Source organism: Tachysurus fulvidraco, chromosome 17 (genome assembly GCF_022655615.1).
Source record: "Tachysurus fulvidraco isolate hzauxx_2018 chromosome 17, HZAU_PFXX_2.0, whole genome shotgun sequence".
Taxonomy (NCBI): domain Eukaryota; kingdom Metazoa; phylum Chordata; class Actinopteri; order Siluriformes; family Bagridae; genus Tachysurus; species Tachysurus fulvidraco.
The window spans coordinates 4,438,234-4,456,657 of record NC_062534.1 but is presented as its reverse complement, the minus strand read 5'-3'; the positions used below and the strand labels follow the sequence as shown (position 1 = coordinate 4,456,657).

Here is an 18,424-nt window from a genome sequence, read left to right as displayed (position 1 = left end):
TTAAACATGAGTGCTGTGTATGGTGTATATATATATATGAGAGTTCTGAGTGTGATTATAAGCGTCATTCACATTCGTTTTTATCTCATCGGTTGAGGTGAAAAGTCCCTCACGGCATTTAAACCCAAGCCTCGCTGTCTTCATATTGTAAGTGTGTGTAATCGACATGCTGTTAATTAGGAGTAATCCGATTGTCATTATCATCATCAGCATAAATATTCCAGCCAGGGGGTCAGAGAAGAGACACAGAACATTAAACATGAATGATCTATAGTCAGAAAAATGGAAAATACATAAGGAAACCATTATAGAATGCTGTTTACAATTTACATTTACATTTACATTTACAGCATTTGGCAGACGCCCTTATCCAGAGCGACGTACATAAGTGCTTAAATCTCTAACACTGAATACATTAATGCTGGTTCACTAGGTTACATACTTAAGATACCATGAGTTTAAAACCTTTGTTCAAAGTTACAATGAAAAAGTGTCAAAGGTTTTTTTTTTTTTTTTTTTTTTTAAATGCAAAAGATAAGGAAAGAATGACGAAGATTTTGCAATGAAAGGAAGAAATATAAAGGTATAAATAAGGGGGATGTTTTGGCCGATGATGCCGCTGTCGGGCCCTTGAGCAAGGCCCTTAACCCACCCTACTCTAGTGGCACTGTATCATGGCTGGCCCTGGGCTCTGACAACAACAACCAAAGTTAGGATATTCGAAGAAAGAATTTACAGAAACAATACACGTTGCTGTAATGTATATGTTACAAAATAAAGGCTTCTATTCTATAAACACACTTATGGCTTTAAAAAAGATCAATTTAACACAATCAGGACAGGACGAGGCTGAGACAGGACAAAAAGGGCATGTCAATGCAAATGAAATCCATACAAAACACAGGGAGTACATACATATTTATCAAGCGGCTAAGAGCTCTTCTCCATTTTGATGACGATTTGACTTCCCAGAGGCATTTCCGACATTTTAAGCCAATACCTGATTATAAACCAAGGTGATATATCTGTTGCTTCATATCTGTTCATATCAAGATTGAAAAAGTGATCAAATCACATCATGTCATTTACTGTGTGAGAAAATCCCTCTTAGCTAGAAAGGTCTTTTAGATTTCTGTTTTAGTTTGTAAACAGTCTCCTGACACATGTTGCATGTTGCAGACAGACAGACAAAACAAGGGGAGAAAATAGCCAAAATAACAACATTTCCATACGGAGTGGAGATGGAAACATATTATCGAGCACCACATTTGCTCAAGAGCAGACGGCAAAACGGTCATCTTTAGAGCTAGTTTTCTGCCTGTAACTTATTAACAAGTGACAAGTGATGACAGCATCATCGTGTTTCCTTCTCCAGAATCCATTCCCATCTCATTTTGTTTAAAATCGTTCAACCTACAGTATGTGATTTCTGTATTTTTCTGCATTATTTTATTTTTCATAAATCTAATCCTATAATTAAACATATTTGTTGTCAAAAGTGGAGAATTTTAAGATATACAGTAGCTGTAAAATATTTAGTCAAACCCCTGAGATGTACAATGCTGGCTTTTTCATAAAGCTTGTAAAAGGATAACCAAAATAACGGTGGAGTACATTTTTATTATAAGCATGTGTTTAATAGGTTTGAGACTTTGTGACAGCCGCACAAAGGTGCCTGGGTTTATGGCTTTGGCTCGGGCTGTCTGACAGGTATATTTGTAAAAATGAAATGAGTCGGGCACAGACAATTGAAGATGGAGTTGTAGCAGGGCTTTCTTGGCAGTGAGGTTTGATTGGAGGCTGTGGGACTTTTCTCTTATTGCTTTGGTTGCCACTGTCAAGGTCTATTTCTCCCCTTTACCTTTCATGAAATAGCGAAGAAAGATCAAAATTCAGGAATGCATTTCAAAGAATAAATCTGCCTTTGCTCTCAAGTTGTATTGTGTTGTTTGGTTGATAAAACTAAATAATTAGCAAAAACTAAATTAATATTTTAATTTAAAAGATGTCCAAATGTTTTTAATTAATATTTTAATTTAAAAGATGTCCAAACATTTAGTAAGAATTGTTTTTTTTAAATAATGTGTGTGTGTGTGTGTGTGTGTGTGTGTGTGTGTGTGTGTGTGTGTGTGTGTGTGTGTGTGTGTGTGTGTGTGTGTGTGTGATTTCACACATGGACTCAAATATAATAAAACCCTGGCAAACCTGGTAAACCTTTCTTGAAATCTAAATTACTTTTGACTTGAAGTGACATTTTAAATACGTTACATTGAAAAGCAAAAGAAGAAGCTCTTTTCCAAATGTGACCATTATTCTGAGTGTAATGTACAACGATCAGCCATAGCATTAAATGGTAAATGAAATGGATAACAAGATAGTATCTTTTTTACAATGGCATCTGTCAAGGGGTGGGATATACTGTATTAGGCAGTAAGTGAACAGTCAGTCCTTGTCGCAGGAGAAAAGGGCATGAGTAAGTTTCTGAGCGACTTTGGTTAGGCCAAGTTGTGGTCAGAAGACTGGATCTAAAAAGAAAATCTAAAACAGGAGGTCTTATGGGACCTTACTGCTATGTAGTGGTTACTGTTTACCAAAAGTGGTTCAAGAAAAGAACAATCAGTGACAGGGTCATGGACGTGCAGGTCTTACTGATACGCATTGGGAACCGAAGGTTATCCTGTTTGGTCCAAGCCCACAGAAGAGCTATTGTGGCACAAATTGATGAAAATGTTCATGCTGGCTATGATATAAAGGTGTTAGAACATGCAGAGAATCACAGCTTGCTGCATATGGAGCTGAGTAGCTTCAGAGTGGACAGAGTGCCCATGCTGACCCCTGTTCACTGCACCTAAAATAAGCATCAGGTCTGGACCATGGTGCAATGTAGAATGGTGGACTGGTTATCTGGTGAACAGATAGCACCGGGATGCTTTATGGGAAGAAAACAAGATGGCTGAGGCAGTGCGATACGACGGGCAATGATCTGCTGTATTCTTGTGGATGTTTTTTTGACAATTACCACCTACATAAATATGGATGCAGACTAAGAACTCTCCATCCATCATGGCAACAGTATTCCCTAGTAGCTACTTTCAGCAGGATAATTTACCCTGTCATGGTTTGAGGAACAAACCACAGTGTTCACGGTGTTGACTTAACATCCAAATTCCCCAGATCTCAATCCTAACAAGCATCTGTGGGATGTGTTGGACAAACAAGTCTGATCCAGGCAGGCCCCGATCTCGCAACTTAAAGGATTTATAGGATCTACTGCAAACATCATGGGGCCAGATAGCACAGCACATCTTAGAGGTTTTATGGAGTCTGGGTGTCACAGCAGTTTTGATGGATCAAGTGGAACCTGATCAGTGTTTTGCTCAAAAATGGACTTGTGTATTAATGCTTAATTTGCATATTTCACATATTTCTAAAAGAAAACCTCTAATAGATCCTACAAATCTATTAAGGTCTTGTATTGATGTATATACTCAACAGGTCTTGAGTTTGGACTTGGAGTAACTCCTCTCATATCCACAAATTAAAACAATGCCAACAACACTGAAGAATTCTGCAGAGACTAATCACATTGATAGCAAAAAACCTGCCCAATTGATGTAGGCTGTCGAAAATCCTATTTACAGCCACTGTTTTGCTTCTGCTTCTGCTGGGAAGCCCCAAGGGCGAGAGACACCGTATGAACTCCTGCTATCATATAACAAGGATTTGATTGCTGTTTATCATATTAACCTCATCAATCACAGGAGAGAGAGAGACATAGATAGATAGATAGATAGATAGATAGATAGATAGATAGAGAGAGAGAGAGAGAGAGAGAGAGAGAGAGAGAGAGAGAGAGAGAGAGAGAGAAATATTCAAACATGTTTCCATTAACAGATGAGGAGTGATCATTGAAAAACAAGAGCACTCAGTGTAACTTGTCTAACAGCTGTGTGTTTTTCCCAAAGTCTCACTCTGGCTGCTCTGGAGATAGAGATTTATTGTGAAAAGACAGAGAGAGAGAGAGAGAGAGAGAGAGAGAGAGAGAGAGAGAGAGAGAGAGAGAGAGAGAGAGAGAGAGATCACCACAGCCCAAGTGTGTCATTAATTATTCAAGTATTCGGAGGCAAAGGACGACCTCAATATTTAAGTTCATGCATCAGGAGATCAGTGTATGCGCCTTTCCCAAAGTCCAGGACATCAAGCAACGGTCCTCCTCCTTATTTATTTATTCGTCTAGCCGTAGGTCAGAGCTACGTATTTATTGAGCTGGTCAGGACCGTGTGCCAGACTGAAGGGAAGGATGACAGATGTGCTAACGCTGCACGTTTGGAAAATCTATAACACAAAATTGTTTAATTTAGGTCTGTCGTGTTTGTAGAAGCTCGGTAAAACAGCCCGAGGTTGTTTTGTCTGAAGAATCTTATTAGCCTATGGTAATTCGGAACAAGTGTAAGCTTAATAACAGAATAACGATCAATCATATTAACATTAAGGATACTGAGAACTCAAAAATTTGACTTTGCTTATAAAAATAAGTCATGCATGTTCCTAAGCTTTACATTCGACCTTTTCTGAGTGTGTTGACACAGGAAACCTGATCTACTCTTGGGTTCTTTCCAAGCACAAATCACGTTTGTTGAAATTAGAGTCCCTCCTGTTTCTCTAGTGTTGACGCTCATGAATATTCACAGCATGCAAATATTGACTTTTCTCGCCATGTTGGAAGCCTGTCTCTCTTCTGAATACAGGTTTAAATATTCAACGACCGTGAAGCAACACACTCCTGACGTTTAGTTATCTTGCTATTGAGGCTTTGGTGCCAAACTTAATCGGGGTCTACAGTATAGACTGAGTTTTATTATAGTTTTCTTGTAATACTTGTAAAACTTAAACAAGTGTATTAACCCGAAACTACGGTTTATGTCCTGACACACTGCATTTTGCTGTTGTATTACAATTATGAGTTATTTTTAATATGAAAGTAGCAAAAAATTCAATATGCCGTTAGCAAGCAACGATACTGATGACAAGCAGACATTTAGGATCTAGAAATATTTTAAAAGAATCTCTAATTTAGCTAACAGTGTTGTATTGCTGTTGAGAGAGAGAGAGAGAGAGAGAGAGAGAGAGAGAGAGAGAGAGAGAGAGAGAGAGAGAGAGAGAGAGAGATTATGACTGGTGGTGTTTATTGTAAGTGTTTGTTGCCTTTTTGGACCCCTTTATCATGTGTAATGTTGCTCCCATATAAAACAGTTCAGCACAAGCCCAGACATTTTTAGGGTCATGACTGAGGACAATGTCCCGTCCAGCCGTCCAGAGACAAGCTGTTTCGTGTTGAGGTTTTGTTCAAACCGACCATTGAAAATACCCTCTATAATGTATGTTGTTTTTTCACTGGTTGTTGCGTTAAATCTTATCCAGATACAATAGTGCTATTTTCTGATTGGCTATTGTGTAGCCTCCTTTTTTCATTGGCTGATAAGTGTCAGGCTTGACTCCAGGAATTCCAGGAGAGACGCGTTTGATTCCATAGAGACAGCGGTGCTGACTGATACATCTCGGGCACTGCGGCATATTAAATATATGATAAATAGTCAGTTTTCCTGCGTGACAAATACAATGTGTGGCGGGAGAGCGTGACAAAAGACCAAAATGCGTGACTGTCACTCTCAATGCGTGACACTTGACAGCCCTGACTAAGTAAGTCAATCAAGTAACTTGTTCCAAATGTTTATTAAGAAATGTGATCAAGAAACAAGGTGACTAAAAAAATGTGACTAAAAGATCCATTTTTCAAAATTTAGAATGGACTCAGATTCAGAGTGAAAGATGTTTTAAACAATGAGTTTTAAATGAATTCATACATCACTGTATGTATTTTAATAAATATTCCATATTTCAAGTTAATTAAAGTATAGTTTGATAGAGCGAGAAAGAATGCTGTTAATGTTTTAAATTATTCATCAGAAACATAAAGGTAGCTTGTTGTTATGAAGTTTTCTTCTCTTTACTTTAGATACACAAATGTGTCCTGATCGAAGAACAACATCACGGTGCTTAAAAAGATTTTATATTCTTCCCTTCTCTGATGTGTCCCTGATGTACTGAGCGTTCCTATTTCCATACCATCGCGTTGCTCTGATTAACATCTCTACCCGGGTGCTTTCACACCAATTCACACTTCCATACTTCGATGGGTATCATGTGACCTACTAACAGTCGTGAAGGAAATACAGAGGAATTTCTCAGCATTCACTAGAAGTGATGAAATGATAAAGGCTGTGAGATGAAAGAAAGAGATTTCTAAAGTTTTAGCTCCAAACGGGGAATATAGAAAGAGGGGTTCAGTAACCCCAAGGGTTCTTTGAAGCTTGGCTAAGGGGAAACCTCTGCCTAGCATTAGTAAAGTAATTATGCTAATAAATAAATAAATAAATAAATGAATAAATGAATGAATGAATGAATGAATGAATGAATGAATGAATGAATGAATAAATAAATAAATAAATATGCCATTTCACAAATGAAACTTTTCTGAATTATATTCTTGTTTAGATTTAAATAAAAGGATAATAAATTTATTATGTTGTAGAAATAAAAACCATGCTAAGAAGTCTGGATTTATTTATTTATTTAAATTTAAATTTAAGTGGTCCCTGGTTACAACCATTTTAAGAATCCCTGCTCTACATTCAAACCCAAGTCCGACTGCCTTGCTTCCTTACTCCTACAGTACCAGAACGAAGAGTTCTCGATCTCAAAATGAGCCAACTGCTACCACTTCCCATAGGATTGGTCCATTGGAGACCGTTTCTGTCCTCATTCACCACTGAAATCCCATTAGTTTTGTCATCACCTCCCCCCTAGTGTGTTTTTCTCCCTCGCTATCTTTCAATGGACAGCATAAAAATGGGAAGGAATGGAACTTGATTACAGATGGTCAAATTATGAATTAAGTTGTCATGGGAGGTGCTGTCAGTGGCGAAACGTTAGGGAGCCATCAGCGAATAATCCGGCAAGGAGAAAATAACTGCATCCTGTGCTCATCGCTCATGCTGCATGCTGCTGCTCTCTGTTATTAAACTTCCAAAGAAATCCCAAAGAGCGATGGGGTTTTTAGGATAAATGGTCTATTTACAGCTATATGTCTACTGCTACATGGAGGCAAGCCCCAAGGACAGATTTCTGCAATATGTGACAATAACTATGTTAGGAGACCAGGTAAAACGAAGTAAATAATAATAATAATAATAATAATAATAATAATAATAATAATAATAATAATAATAATAATAATAATTTATTTTTAAGATAAAAAGCTACAATTATTAATAATAACAATAATAATGTATTTTGTAAGATAAAAAGATGAATTCAATAATAATAATAATAATAATAATAATTGATTTTTAAGATAAAAATATACAATTATTTATTGAATCTGACTATTTATTTTTAGTTTAATTTTTAGTATTTTATGTATTTATTTCTATTTATTCATTATCATCATCATTATTATTTTATTTATTTATTTATAAAATGGCCTTAAATTTGTTCATTTATTTCTAAGCTGCTCTGTGATTAATTTTGAACTCATTTATATTAGGCTATTTTTAAATATTTTTTTCACAGAATGATCCCCTTGAAATGTGATTCCGCTGTCATTCCTGAAACTCTGCATTTCTATTTGCATCGCGGCTCCTGTTGATGTGCCAGGCACTTCATCTCTGATTCCAATTACAGAGCATTCTGGGATATTCTTGTGTATGCTTGACTATCGCACGCTTTCTATTCACGATTCTGACATCCAATTTCATTTCGCCTATTTGCTGTCGAGGCTCATCCATCCACGTCTATTGTTTCATAAGGCCAGCTGTACGTGAGAGTAAAAAATATATATAACAGATAAAAAAGAAACACCTCTATACAGTATATTGGCCTTTATGTTGAAATGTGAAATAGTGAAAATTTTCATACTGAGTACATCTGCTGCTGCTCCTACTTCTACAGGTTGTTCTAAAGTTCATACTCGAGAGAACACTAGTGCTATTAGTATTGTACTACTACTGAGTACTACTACTACTACTACTACTACTACTACTACTACTACTACTACTACTACTACTACTACTACTACTATACTGCTACTAGTATTGTTAATACTACTACTACTACTACTACTACTACTACTACTACTACTACTACTACTACTAATACTACTACTATTACTACAACTAGTATTGTTAATACTACTACTACTACTACTATACTGATACTAGTATTGTTAATACTACTACTACTACTACTACTACTACTAATACTACTACTACTACTACTACAACTAGTATTGTTAATACTACTACTACTACTACTACTACAACTGCTACTAGTATTGTTATTATTAATAATACTATTATTACGACTACTATACTGCTGCCAGGATTGTTATTACTATTACTACTACTACTACTACTACTAATACTACTTCTGCTTTTATTGCTACTATTGTCATCAATACAACTACTATTGCTGCTGCTATGAGTATTGTTATTATTACTACTACTACCACTGCTACAAGTATTGTTAACACTACTCCTTCTACTATTACTACTAGTATTGTTATTGCTACTATTATTACTGCTTTTTCTGCTACTATTGTCATCAGTACAAATACGACTGCTATTCTATTCTGCTATTCTATACTCCTGCTAATTCTAACATCAGTGTTACTGAAATAAAGCCTAGTAGATAGAAGCAAAGAAAAAAGTGCTTGGCCAAAGGGTCAGGTAATTAAAAATGCTTGTAATTTGTACACATAGCACATTATGTGCGTTTACAGTATGTGTCAGACATCCAGTCAATTCTTCCTTCACAGAGTTTGTTACTGGGTTTTTTACAGGGTTTGTCCTTGTAGTGCTAAAACTAAAGCTCTGAGCTGCCAAGCCAAGCCTACAGCACACACTCAGGAACATAACCCAGTGCATTTTCAGCAAAGACTTTTCACAAATCGTTTATCTAATGCTTAGCCCTTGAATGTGGGATAACCATGAAATTTGTCCTTGGGGTGACACCGGCTGCAGCTCAACAATTTTTTATCAGAATTACCATTAAAATGATTTGTTTACCATTAAACTGATCTGTATTTGAATGAACAAAAACAGAAATTTCTAAAGTAAAGCATACATTAATATAATTTATTTCACAGTTTAATATAAGGTGAGGGGAAAGGGGTGGGGCTTCTAAAGGAATAGCCAATATAAAAGTGTGACGCTGCTTTAATTCAGAGAAATAATAAGGCTTCTTTGCTGTATTTTGCTTCTGTTTTATGTGCAGGATCCTGTGAGAAATACAGTATTTTAAATGTTAGTTTTAATTGTATTTAATTCTAATTGTTAGTGTTAAAAATGTTCTATTATCTCATCCATTCCTTCTTGACATAATTCGTTAATTTGTCTGGTTCGATAACAGGAAAAGGTAAATGACAACAGGTTAGAAATATACAACGTGAGTGCAAAGGTTTGCATGTTTAAATAAGAAGAAAAAGTCATTTTATTTATTTATTTTATTTTATTTTTAGTAATAATACCTTGACACGAACATTTCCTTTCATTCTTTAATTCATTGTAACACTAAAGGCTCGTCGGTGAAACCTAACACACTAAATGTCTTGGTAAAAAAAATACCAATTTCCTTTCTTAATTATAACACAGTCAACAATTGCTCATAGAGAATTAAAGGCATAAACCTTATTTCTTTTTAAAAAACAAACTTTAAAAGTGTAAACTACAGGATTGCTTGAAAGAATTTTACATTTTGAACAACATTACTTACATGAAAAACATGTTATTAAGTGTTTGATTGTTTTGGGACCTAATGGACAATTATGTCCATTTTAATAGACCATTTATTATAATTAAATCATTTATACTATGAGTATATTTTATTAGTTATGTTTTTATTAGCCACCAATTGTCTTCTAACACTATATTTTTTTTATCGCATCTCGGAGCTCATTTCTTTCTTTCTTTTTTTTCTTTTAAGAATTATTAGAAACTAAGTAGCATCTGTGAGATATGATACAAATGCAGTCCATCTTTACTCTCTACATGGTGCCATCACTTTTATAGCTTGAATGATATGTTTAAGGATAAATCACCCAAGGGAAATGACCGACATCTGGCAGACAACGGCCCTGTCCTCAAAACTCTTCATCTTCATCATCCTGCATGCTGATGCTGTCACTTACAAAACCCCCTGCAGGGTTCTGGAAAAGTTTAACACAGAGTTATCAAGTACATCTGCTGTATGGTGTCAAAACTCAAAAAAAAAAACAACTCTAAGATCTTCATACAGAAAGCCATAGAAACACCGATACACTTGCCTCAATACGAGAACGCGTAAATACTGCTTGGAGGCCTTGAAGCCCGATTTAAAATCAAACTGGAAGACCACAATTGTCTTTCTCACTGTGGATCATGGGAATTAAATCATTGCATCGCACTCAAATAACCTTGTGGATTTCAAGCTCATCTCATCCCATCTTCATCATCACTTATCAGAAAAACTTTACTACTACAGAAGTTTACTACTCATTGACTCATTTAAAAACAAAAAGCCAACACTCACTTTAAGTTTATTCATTGACTTGGGACACATGTCTATAAGCACTTGCAGATAAAAAAAAATAAAGTTGTTGTAAAAGCTCATTTGTTTTGTGAAGGTATGTATCAGTACAGGTCAAATTTCTGAACCCCTCAGAGTAACATCTAAAACAATGGAGGTGTTACAACCTGGAACAGGGACAAAGTTGCTAGAGTCTACGTTAATGACGTTTGAAATTAGTACGACGCCTGAATGCGTGCTGTTAAAAGAAAATAACTCACAGCGTGAAGCCGAGTTAATGTTAGCAAACCTGAAGCTGATTCTTTTTCAATAACAGCTGATGTGTTTTATCACAGAAAATCATGAACGATTACAGTTTATTTACTAGTCATACCTTTTATCTACTCATAGTTACAATCGGTCTTGTAAAACGCCTGTAAAACAACTCGTATCACGTACATCGTCAGTAAACGCTTGTTCCGTCTGCAGTCTTTTTTCTTTTCTTTTGCTAATAAGAAGAGAAAAAGAACCCAAGAGATTTTTTGATGTTACCAAGTAACCAGAAAGCATCAGATACTAAGAGCAAGAAGATACCGACTGTTACAGCGCAGACACTATTTTATAAATGTTCAATGTATGTTAATAGGAGAAAAAAAAAAGTCAGCTGTTAATGATGGTGTAAATTGTTACTGGATTAAACCGGTAACTGGAGTCACTGTAGGAAACCCTGGGAGCACTGTGTGAACCGTGGAGATGTGAGGCAAACATGATAACCATGCCCTCATGCCCTTTTAATAAACCCCATGAGCTGGTATTACTTGAGTGTTAGTATTGCATGATATTAGAATTACAGCTATCACATTGTCTGAGTTTCTTTTCTAGAAAATGGCTTGACCTTCTTTTGACCAATCAGAGTTGAGAGAATTTTAACAGCACCATGAAAAATCCTGATGAATAATTGCAGAAGAAACAGTACATATAAAAAAAAGAAGGTTGCTGCTTCTCGGTTTGTTCATTGATACGGGGGAGCGGCGAGACGGATTCGGTAAATCGTTAAATGGAGTCATAACACGGGCCGAAGAAATGCGAGAATAAGAAAAGGTCAACGAAGGAAGAAGGAGTGAATTAAACTGAAGAATTAGTGACAGGTGAGCCTTCCTTTTATGATAATGCCTCCACTCTGATTACAGCTTTGACCTTCTGAGGCTCTGTCGTGAGCCGAGGTCTTCATTACACTCTGATTAGCTACTGCCAGAGTCGCTCACGGAGCTTAGAGCTCTGGACCGAGCCCGGGTCAGAATAACGACAGGCTTTATAGCTTATACTCGTCTGTAGGAACGGCCGAGAAGGAGACGCATTTATCTCGCCGCAGGAAACCTCTTGGCTTTCCCTCTGGCCGTTTGGCGTCACTTGACAGGCACCGAGCCATCTCCATTACTGATGAGCTCTGGGCCAAGGCCAGTGTGTGATTTACAGCATGAGCTACTGCATGTCTATTTGTTAACATGGCCATTAATGTAACTCTGTGTGTGCGAGACCATTTTTCCGCTTAGGATGAAGTACTGTACTGTATGGATCACTGAAAAGAAACACAATGGAAAGCAATGTACAAAAGGTTAAATGTGGGTCAAAAACAAATTCCCAATATTGTTTTGATTTGAATCCATGAAAACATCAGAGAAATTCTAAGAATGATCTCAGAATTTAGCTTAAAAATATCTACCTAGAAATCTTATCTTAAGAGAGATACAGGACCAATCACATTGCAACTCTGAACAAGGAAAATACAACACCCTTAATCTTTAACAGGAGGCGGGGCTTAACCTGTTACTAGGTATGACAGACTCTTTTGAAGACTGTGATTGGTTGTCCAGTAAAAAAAGAAGCACTTTTTACAAATCGGCCTATTAAAAACCTTTTAAAACCTTCACTTTGTCTCTATGTTAAGATATTTGAGACTATACCGTGTAGGGAATACGTTCGTGACCAATCATATCAGAGATGTTCTAACATCTGTATGTTATAAAGGTAATAAATGTAATGTAAATTTAAATGTAAACATCTCTGAAACACAGAGCAGAAATGTCATACAGACAAATGATATCATCTTTATCTCTAATCTAATTAGAGACGTTATCTCTGATCCTCACACGATCTAATCTGTGTCATCTTATTAACTCACTATCATTATTAAATATTGTATACAACACATTTTCTTCTCCTTCTTCACCTTTCAGTCAGTTTCTCCTCTGATAAAGAAACTCTTAAAAGTTCTCCTCACTACTCTTAACACTTTTATGTGTAAAGATGCTTTGTGAATCTTTATCTTTACTACGATCATCTCTTTCATTTTAAAGGGAAACGCCCACATTCAAGGGCGTCGATTTGGGGAACACTATATCCAGGGAACACTCGATTGTCCCTAGCAACAATTCGACCAACCTTTTATATATATATATTTATACATAATCACTGATATCCGTCTGTGTCTTGTGCTTTTTTACTTATTTCATTTAACATTTATTCAGGAGTCATTAAATAAGATGAAAATATTTTACAACGGCATTCTGGAAAAAGTAGCGCAACTTGTGGAACACAAACGGTTAACAGATCTACCCCCTGCAATGAATCCCGCCTCTGTAACTCACCTCTCTTAAAATGATTGGCCTTTGCCTTTTTTGAGTCCCGCCTCTCTAACCCACGTCGCTGTTTGATTGGCTTTGTCTTTCTCGCTAATGTGTTGAGGTCGGCTGCAGCTAGATTCCGTTGTATGAAACAATATGCAACGTGATTATGCAGGTTACCGGTATGTGAAGAAGAAAGTATTCTTATAACAACAGTTTTATGCACAAAATACGGGGAATGTTGTCCCCAAAAGTGTCAAATAAATTATGTCCCCACCAATGTCAAAATCAGACTTTCGCCATTGTCCACATTACTAAGAATTTCCTTTCACTAGGAGAAACTCTTTACACTTCAGATTTTCATGAATACGGGCCCACAGATTTGCTTATTTAAAATTTAGTTATTTAAAAAGTCAGTTCATTTACTTTGGGCTCAGATGACCAGAGGGTGTTGATCAATTTTCTGAAACAGTGATTTACATCAACGCCCTTGTGGTAATATTGTACTTTTTCTACATATTTCTACAGCAACATCCTAAACAAGGATTTGTTTTACAGTTCTGTACAACACACAAAAAGTGGCATACAGTACGCCGTAGTGTGTTCTAATTATTATACCACAGCAAATTCCAACAATTACAAAGTTTGATTTATTAACGAACGACAAGTTAGGCATTTTAACACTTTCTAATTACAGTATGTTGTGGATCATCAGCGAGACAAATTTGTCTTTATTATCACTTCCTTTACCTGTATAAATATGATAAACTGTCTCTAACCAGCATCTCCTCTCTCTCTGTGTCTCTCTCTTTAGTACTTTACATTTGCATCAAATATTAACAAAGCAAAGAGATAAATTTAGGATAATATTAAATTATAACATTTACAGCATTTGGCAGATGCCACTATATAAAGCGACTTACATTACCTCATTTTTTTTATATAACTGAGGAATTGAGGGTTAAGGGCCTTGCTCAGGGGCCCAACAGTGACAGCTTGGTGGACTCACAACCTTCCGATTGGTAGCCCAACACCTTAAACACTAGGCTACACACATGCCCATATATGAGGTGTAGGTGTAGGTAAAACGTACAGTAGATGAGGGATAGGGTACTCTCTCTCTCTCTCTCTCTCTCTCTCTCTCTCTCTCTCTCTCTCTCTCTCTGTCTCTTTCTCTTTTTGTTATTTGTCAGGTGCATTAATTTGTTGGTGCGAAGTCATGTTGGGTTTTTTATCTAGTCATTTTTTCAACCTTTGTCCTTTTTGGTGTGAGAGAAACCAGGCAAAGGAACACGATAAGAACACCTGAAAGTGTTATAGTACAGATAATGAATAAAGGACTGTCATGTGATCTTCCAAGATGGTGTATGCTATGTACGAATACTTTGTGTATTAAGGCATTAAATGTCTTGTTTTGGTAGTAGTTTGTACAGTTTTGTAGCAAATAACTTATTCCCAGCAAAACATGTTCTTGTTTTTCACCTGAGCTCTAAAGCTGCGTTCATAGTGGCTTAACCTACTTTTACCCTGAACTCGAAAACATAACAAATACTGAAAAGCAGAAATATTGAAAAGCAGACTTTTGTCACTTTAAGACTATCAAGTAGGAATTACAAGTTGGAGAGCCTTTTAAACAGGTCTTTTAAAATAGGAAGTTTGGAAATTTCCCAGTTCCTGGTTGGTTGTTAATGCAGCATTACTGTGACTGTTTATTTATTTATTTATTTATTTATTTGTTTGTTTGTTTGTTTTTTGCTTTCTAGTGCCTTCCATTTATTCTCTGTTCTAATTCCCTTGTTTCCTGGTTTAGTCGTCCTACACGTTAGACGATTTCACACCTGATTTTGCCCCCCCCGCCGCCGGCGGGTGATTGTGGGGGCATGGCCTGATTCGAGGCTTGTCGTAAGCAATTATTTGTATAATTATTGTGTGTGTCAATATGATTGAGTTGGAGCCTTCCAGAGCTGTAAAAGTACACAACATCCGGTTGGTGACGCTTCCCTGGCTGCTCTCTCGCATTTTCTATTGTGGGCAGAATAATAAAACACTTTTACTGCCATCAGCAAAGTGGTAGCCTACTGGTTATGGTGTGTGTTGGACTCCTTAGGGATGCTCTTATCCCTCAGCTGTATAAAGGAGATAATTGTAAGTTGCTCTGGATAAAGGCATCTGCATATGCCACGAACGTACATTTTTTTTACAGCTCACAACACAACCAGAGCCAAATGGAGCTCTCTTGTTGAGTCGCTTGTTTTTCACTGCAAAACAGAACACATGCCAGGATAGTCGGCTGACGACATCGATCTCCTTCATATTTGTTTTTCTTCTGAAGTCATGTTTGATCACGCTGCATTCTGTAAGTTTTCGGTGCCATGAATCATCTATTGTGTGCAATCAGAGGATTGTGATGTTATAAAACTGTCCTCTTGTCTTCAGTCTGTAGTATCTGTCTGTAACTCTGGTTTAATCTTGTCCTAACCCCCTGCTATGAACTGTGATTATTAGATTCTAATTAACGGGATGCTGAGTTTATACTGTACACTAGTGGGAATTGTTAGGATGGTAAACTGTCCAAATTCCACCACAGCTAAGCTGCTAACCTTGGGCCCTTGAGCAAGGCCCTTTATCATCAAATGCTTAGCTGTATAAAATAAGATGTGGTATAAGAATACTGGTGATGCTACAGTGTGTCAAAATGTTCTTCATTGCCAAAAGAAACAAACGGTAGAAGGTCAGGATCAGAAGTTCTGATCTCCGCTTCCGTCATGGCTCTGGACCTTGGTGTAACCATGGACATCAACTGTCCTTTTCCTCTGGTGTTGCTAATGTGACACGTTTACGTCGGTTTCTTCTCTAGAACATCAGACATCAACATAAAACAGCGGCGGCGGCACGGCCGCACGGCGGCCGGAGGGCGCACGGCACGGCCGCACGGCGGCACGGCCGCACGGCGGCCGGAGGGCGCACGGCGGCGCGGCCGCACGGCGGCCGCACGGCGGCACGGCCGCACGGCGGCGGCACGGCCGCACGGCGGCACGGCCGCACGGCGGCCGCCCGGCCGCACGGCAGCGCGGCGGCACGAACGCACGGCATGCGCGGCGGCACGGCGGCACGGCCGCAATGGCGGCCGGACGGCCGCGCGGCTGCACGGCCGCACGGCAGCGCGGCGGCACGGCCGCACGGCGAGGCACGGGTCGCACGCCGGCCGCACGGCCGCACGGCGGCAGCACGGGCGCACGGCGGCCGCACGTCCGCACGGCAGCAGTGCGGCACGGCCGCACTGCGTGCCGCACTGCGGCCGCACGGCTGCCGCACGGTCGTCACTTCCTCACTTCTTCACTTCCTCACTTCTTCCTCACTTCTTCTTCACTTCCTCACTTCTTCCTCACTTCTTCACTTCCTCACTTCTTCCTCACTTCCTCACTTCTTCTTCACTTCCTCACTTCTTCTTCACGTCCTCACTTCTTCCTCACTTCTTCTTCACTTCATCACTTCGTCCTCACTTCCTCACACCCTCACACAGCACTTGCTACACAAACCTCCATGACGTATTAATTACCACATTGTCCTTCATGAAGCTCCGTCTCACCGTCCTGGGTCTCCTGAGCCGTGACAGCTACAAATGATTCCAGGAATAATTCTGAACTCTCTCAGAGTTGATTTATTAATAAATCCAGTGTGGAAATGCATGGAAAGGAAAGACCATATGTCTGATATTTCCGTACATCTGGTAGAGCTAGATTAGCCCTGGTGATGGATTCTCTTTCTCTCCTTCTCTCGTCCTCGTGTCTCGTCTTTGCTCTGTCTTCACTCTGTCTTCGCTCTGTCTTCGCTCTGTCTTCATGTGTCAGTGTGTGTGTGTGTCATAGTCTGCATGTGTACGCTGTTTTTTCATCAGAGCAAATGAATACTGCTCAACTCATTGGTACAACTTTTATTAATGGGTGTCCAACACAGGTGAGGCATAGGGCGCTCATCAACACACACACACACACACACACACACACACACACACACACACACACACACACCGCTCGACTGAAGAAGCCATTCATTCGGTAAAGAACAGTGCTGCCTTTTGACATTTGTGTCCACTGTAATAAGAACGTTTTTAAAGCCACGATTAACATTTTAACATGAGGACAAGTTGCAGTGGATGTGTGTCCAACACCGTGATCAAAAATAGACAAAGAGAGAGAGAGAGAGAGAGAGAGAGAGAGAGAGAGAGAGAGAGAGAGAGAGAGAGAGAGAGGGCAGGAGTAGTGTTACATACCCTTAATCTGCAAACTCTCTGGGATCCCATCCTGCTGGAACAAGAACAGAGAGAGACAAAGTCATGAAAACATCACGTAGCCTCCTGCTTTCCATGCAGCTCGGCGATGGAGCCACAACCGTGCAGCTGACGCCTCGACGTGTCACACGCTTTACACACCTCAAGGACATACGTCTGTCCAGAAACGTCCACGGTCAAACAAAACAAAGCAAAGAAGCCGGCAGCAACCAGCAACATGACGTGTGACGTGTAACAGACGTGTGTTCTCTGGTGTTTATCGGTTCTGCATTGGTTAATGTGACCTTGGATCGTCTCTAAAACATCTAATCAGTTAACCGCACCAACCCTCAAACCTTCCTGAGATTTAGAATTTTTTTTTTTTTGGGGATTTTCAGTTTTTTAATTGTACTTTTTTCTGTTTGGGTAACAGGGTAACTTACAACTGATGTGAGTATATAAGCACCGAACCTTCAGGCACATGAGGTACAAGACAGGACCTTACAAGACTGAAATCTCATGTGATTGTCTGTTGTTGTTGTTGTTGTTGTTGTTGTTGTTGTTGTTGTTGTTGTTGTTGTTGTTTTCTGCACCCAGGAGTTTGTGAAATACTAAAACTAGCCCATCTGGTGCTAACAGCTCTGTCATGTCACTGAAATCAACTGAAGATGAACTGGAGCATATTATTATTATTATTATTATTATTATTATTATTATTATTATTATTATTATTATTATTATTATTATTATTATTATTATTATTATTAATTTTATTAGAGAGAAAAAACTAAATGATTGTGTATAATATATAATGTATATATTTACATCTAGTTCTTTTAAGATTTTTTATTAGAGTTCAATAGTTTCTCCTTTTGTTTAAGTACAAAATTTTAATTGTGTCTAAAGTTGTTTTATAGATCCGGAGGAT

The 18,424-nt window shown here is 38.2% G+C and overlaps 1 protein-coding gene across 2 annotated transcripts in view; it reads right to left on the bottom strand.

The window, feature by feature from the left end:
- The window catches only part of fstl5 (follistatin-like 5), a 152,086-nt gene that overhangs the window by 108,911 nt on the left and 24,751 nt on the right, over window positions 1-18,424 (bottom strand). Inside the window, exon 3 of one of the 2 annotated variants that reach the window (XM_047802686.1) lies at window positions 17,500-17,533. In XM_047802686.1, coding sequence (XP_047658642.1) covers window positions 17,500-17,533 — 34 coding nt within the window. The remainder of the gene's footprint in view (window positions 1-17,499; window positions 17,534-18,424) is intronic. The other variant, XM_047802687.1, reaches the window with a different exon arrangement.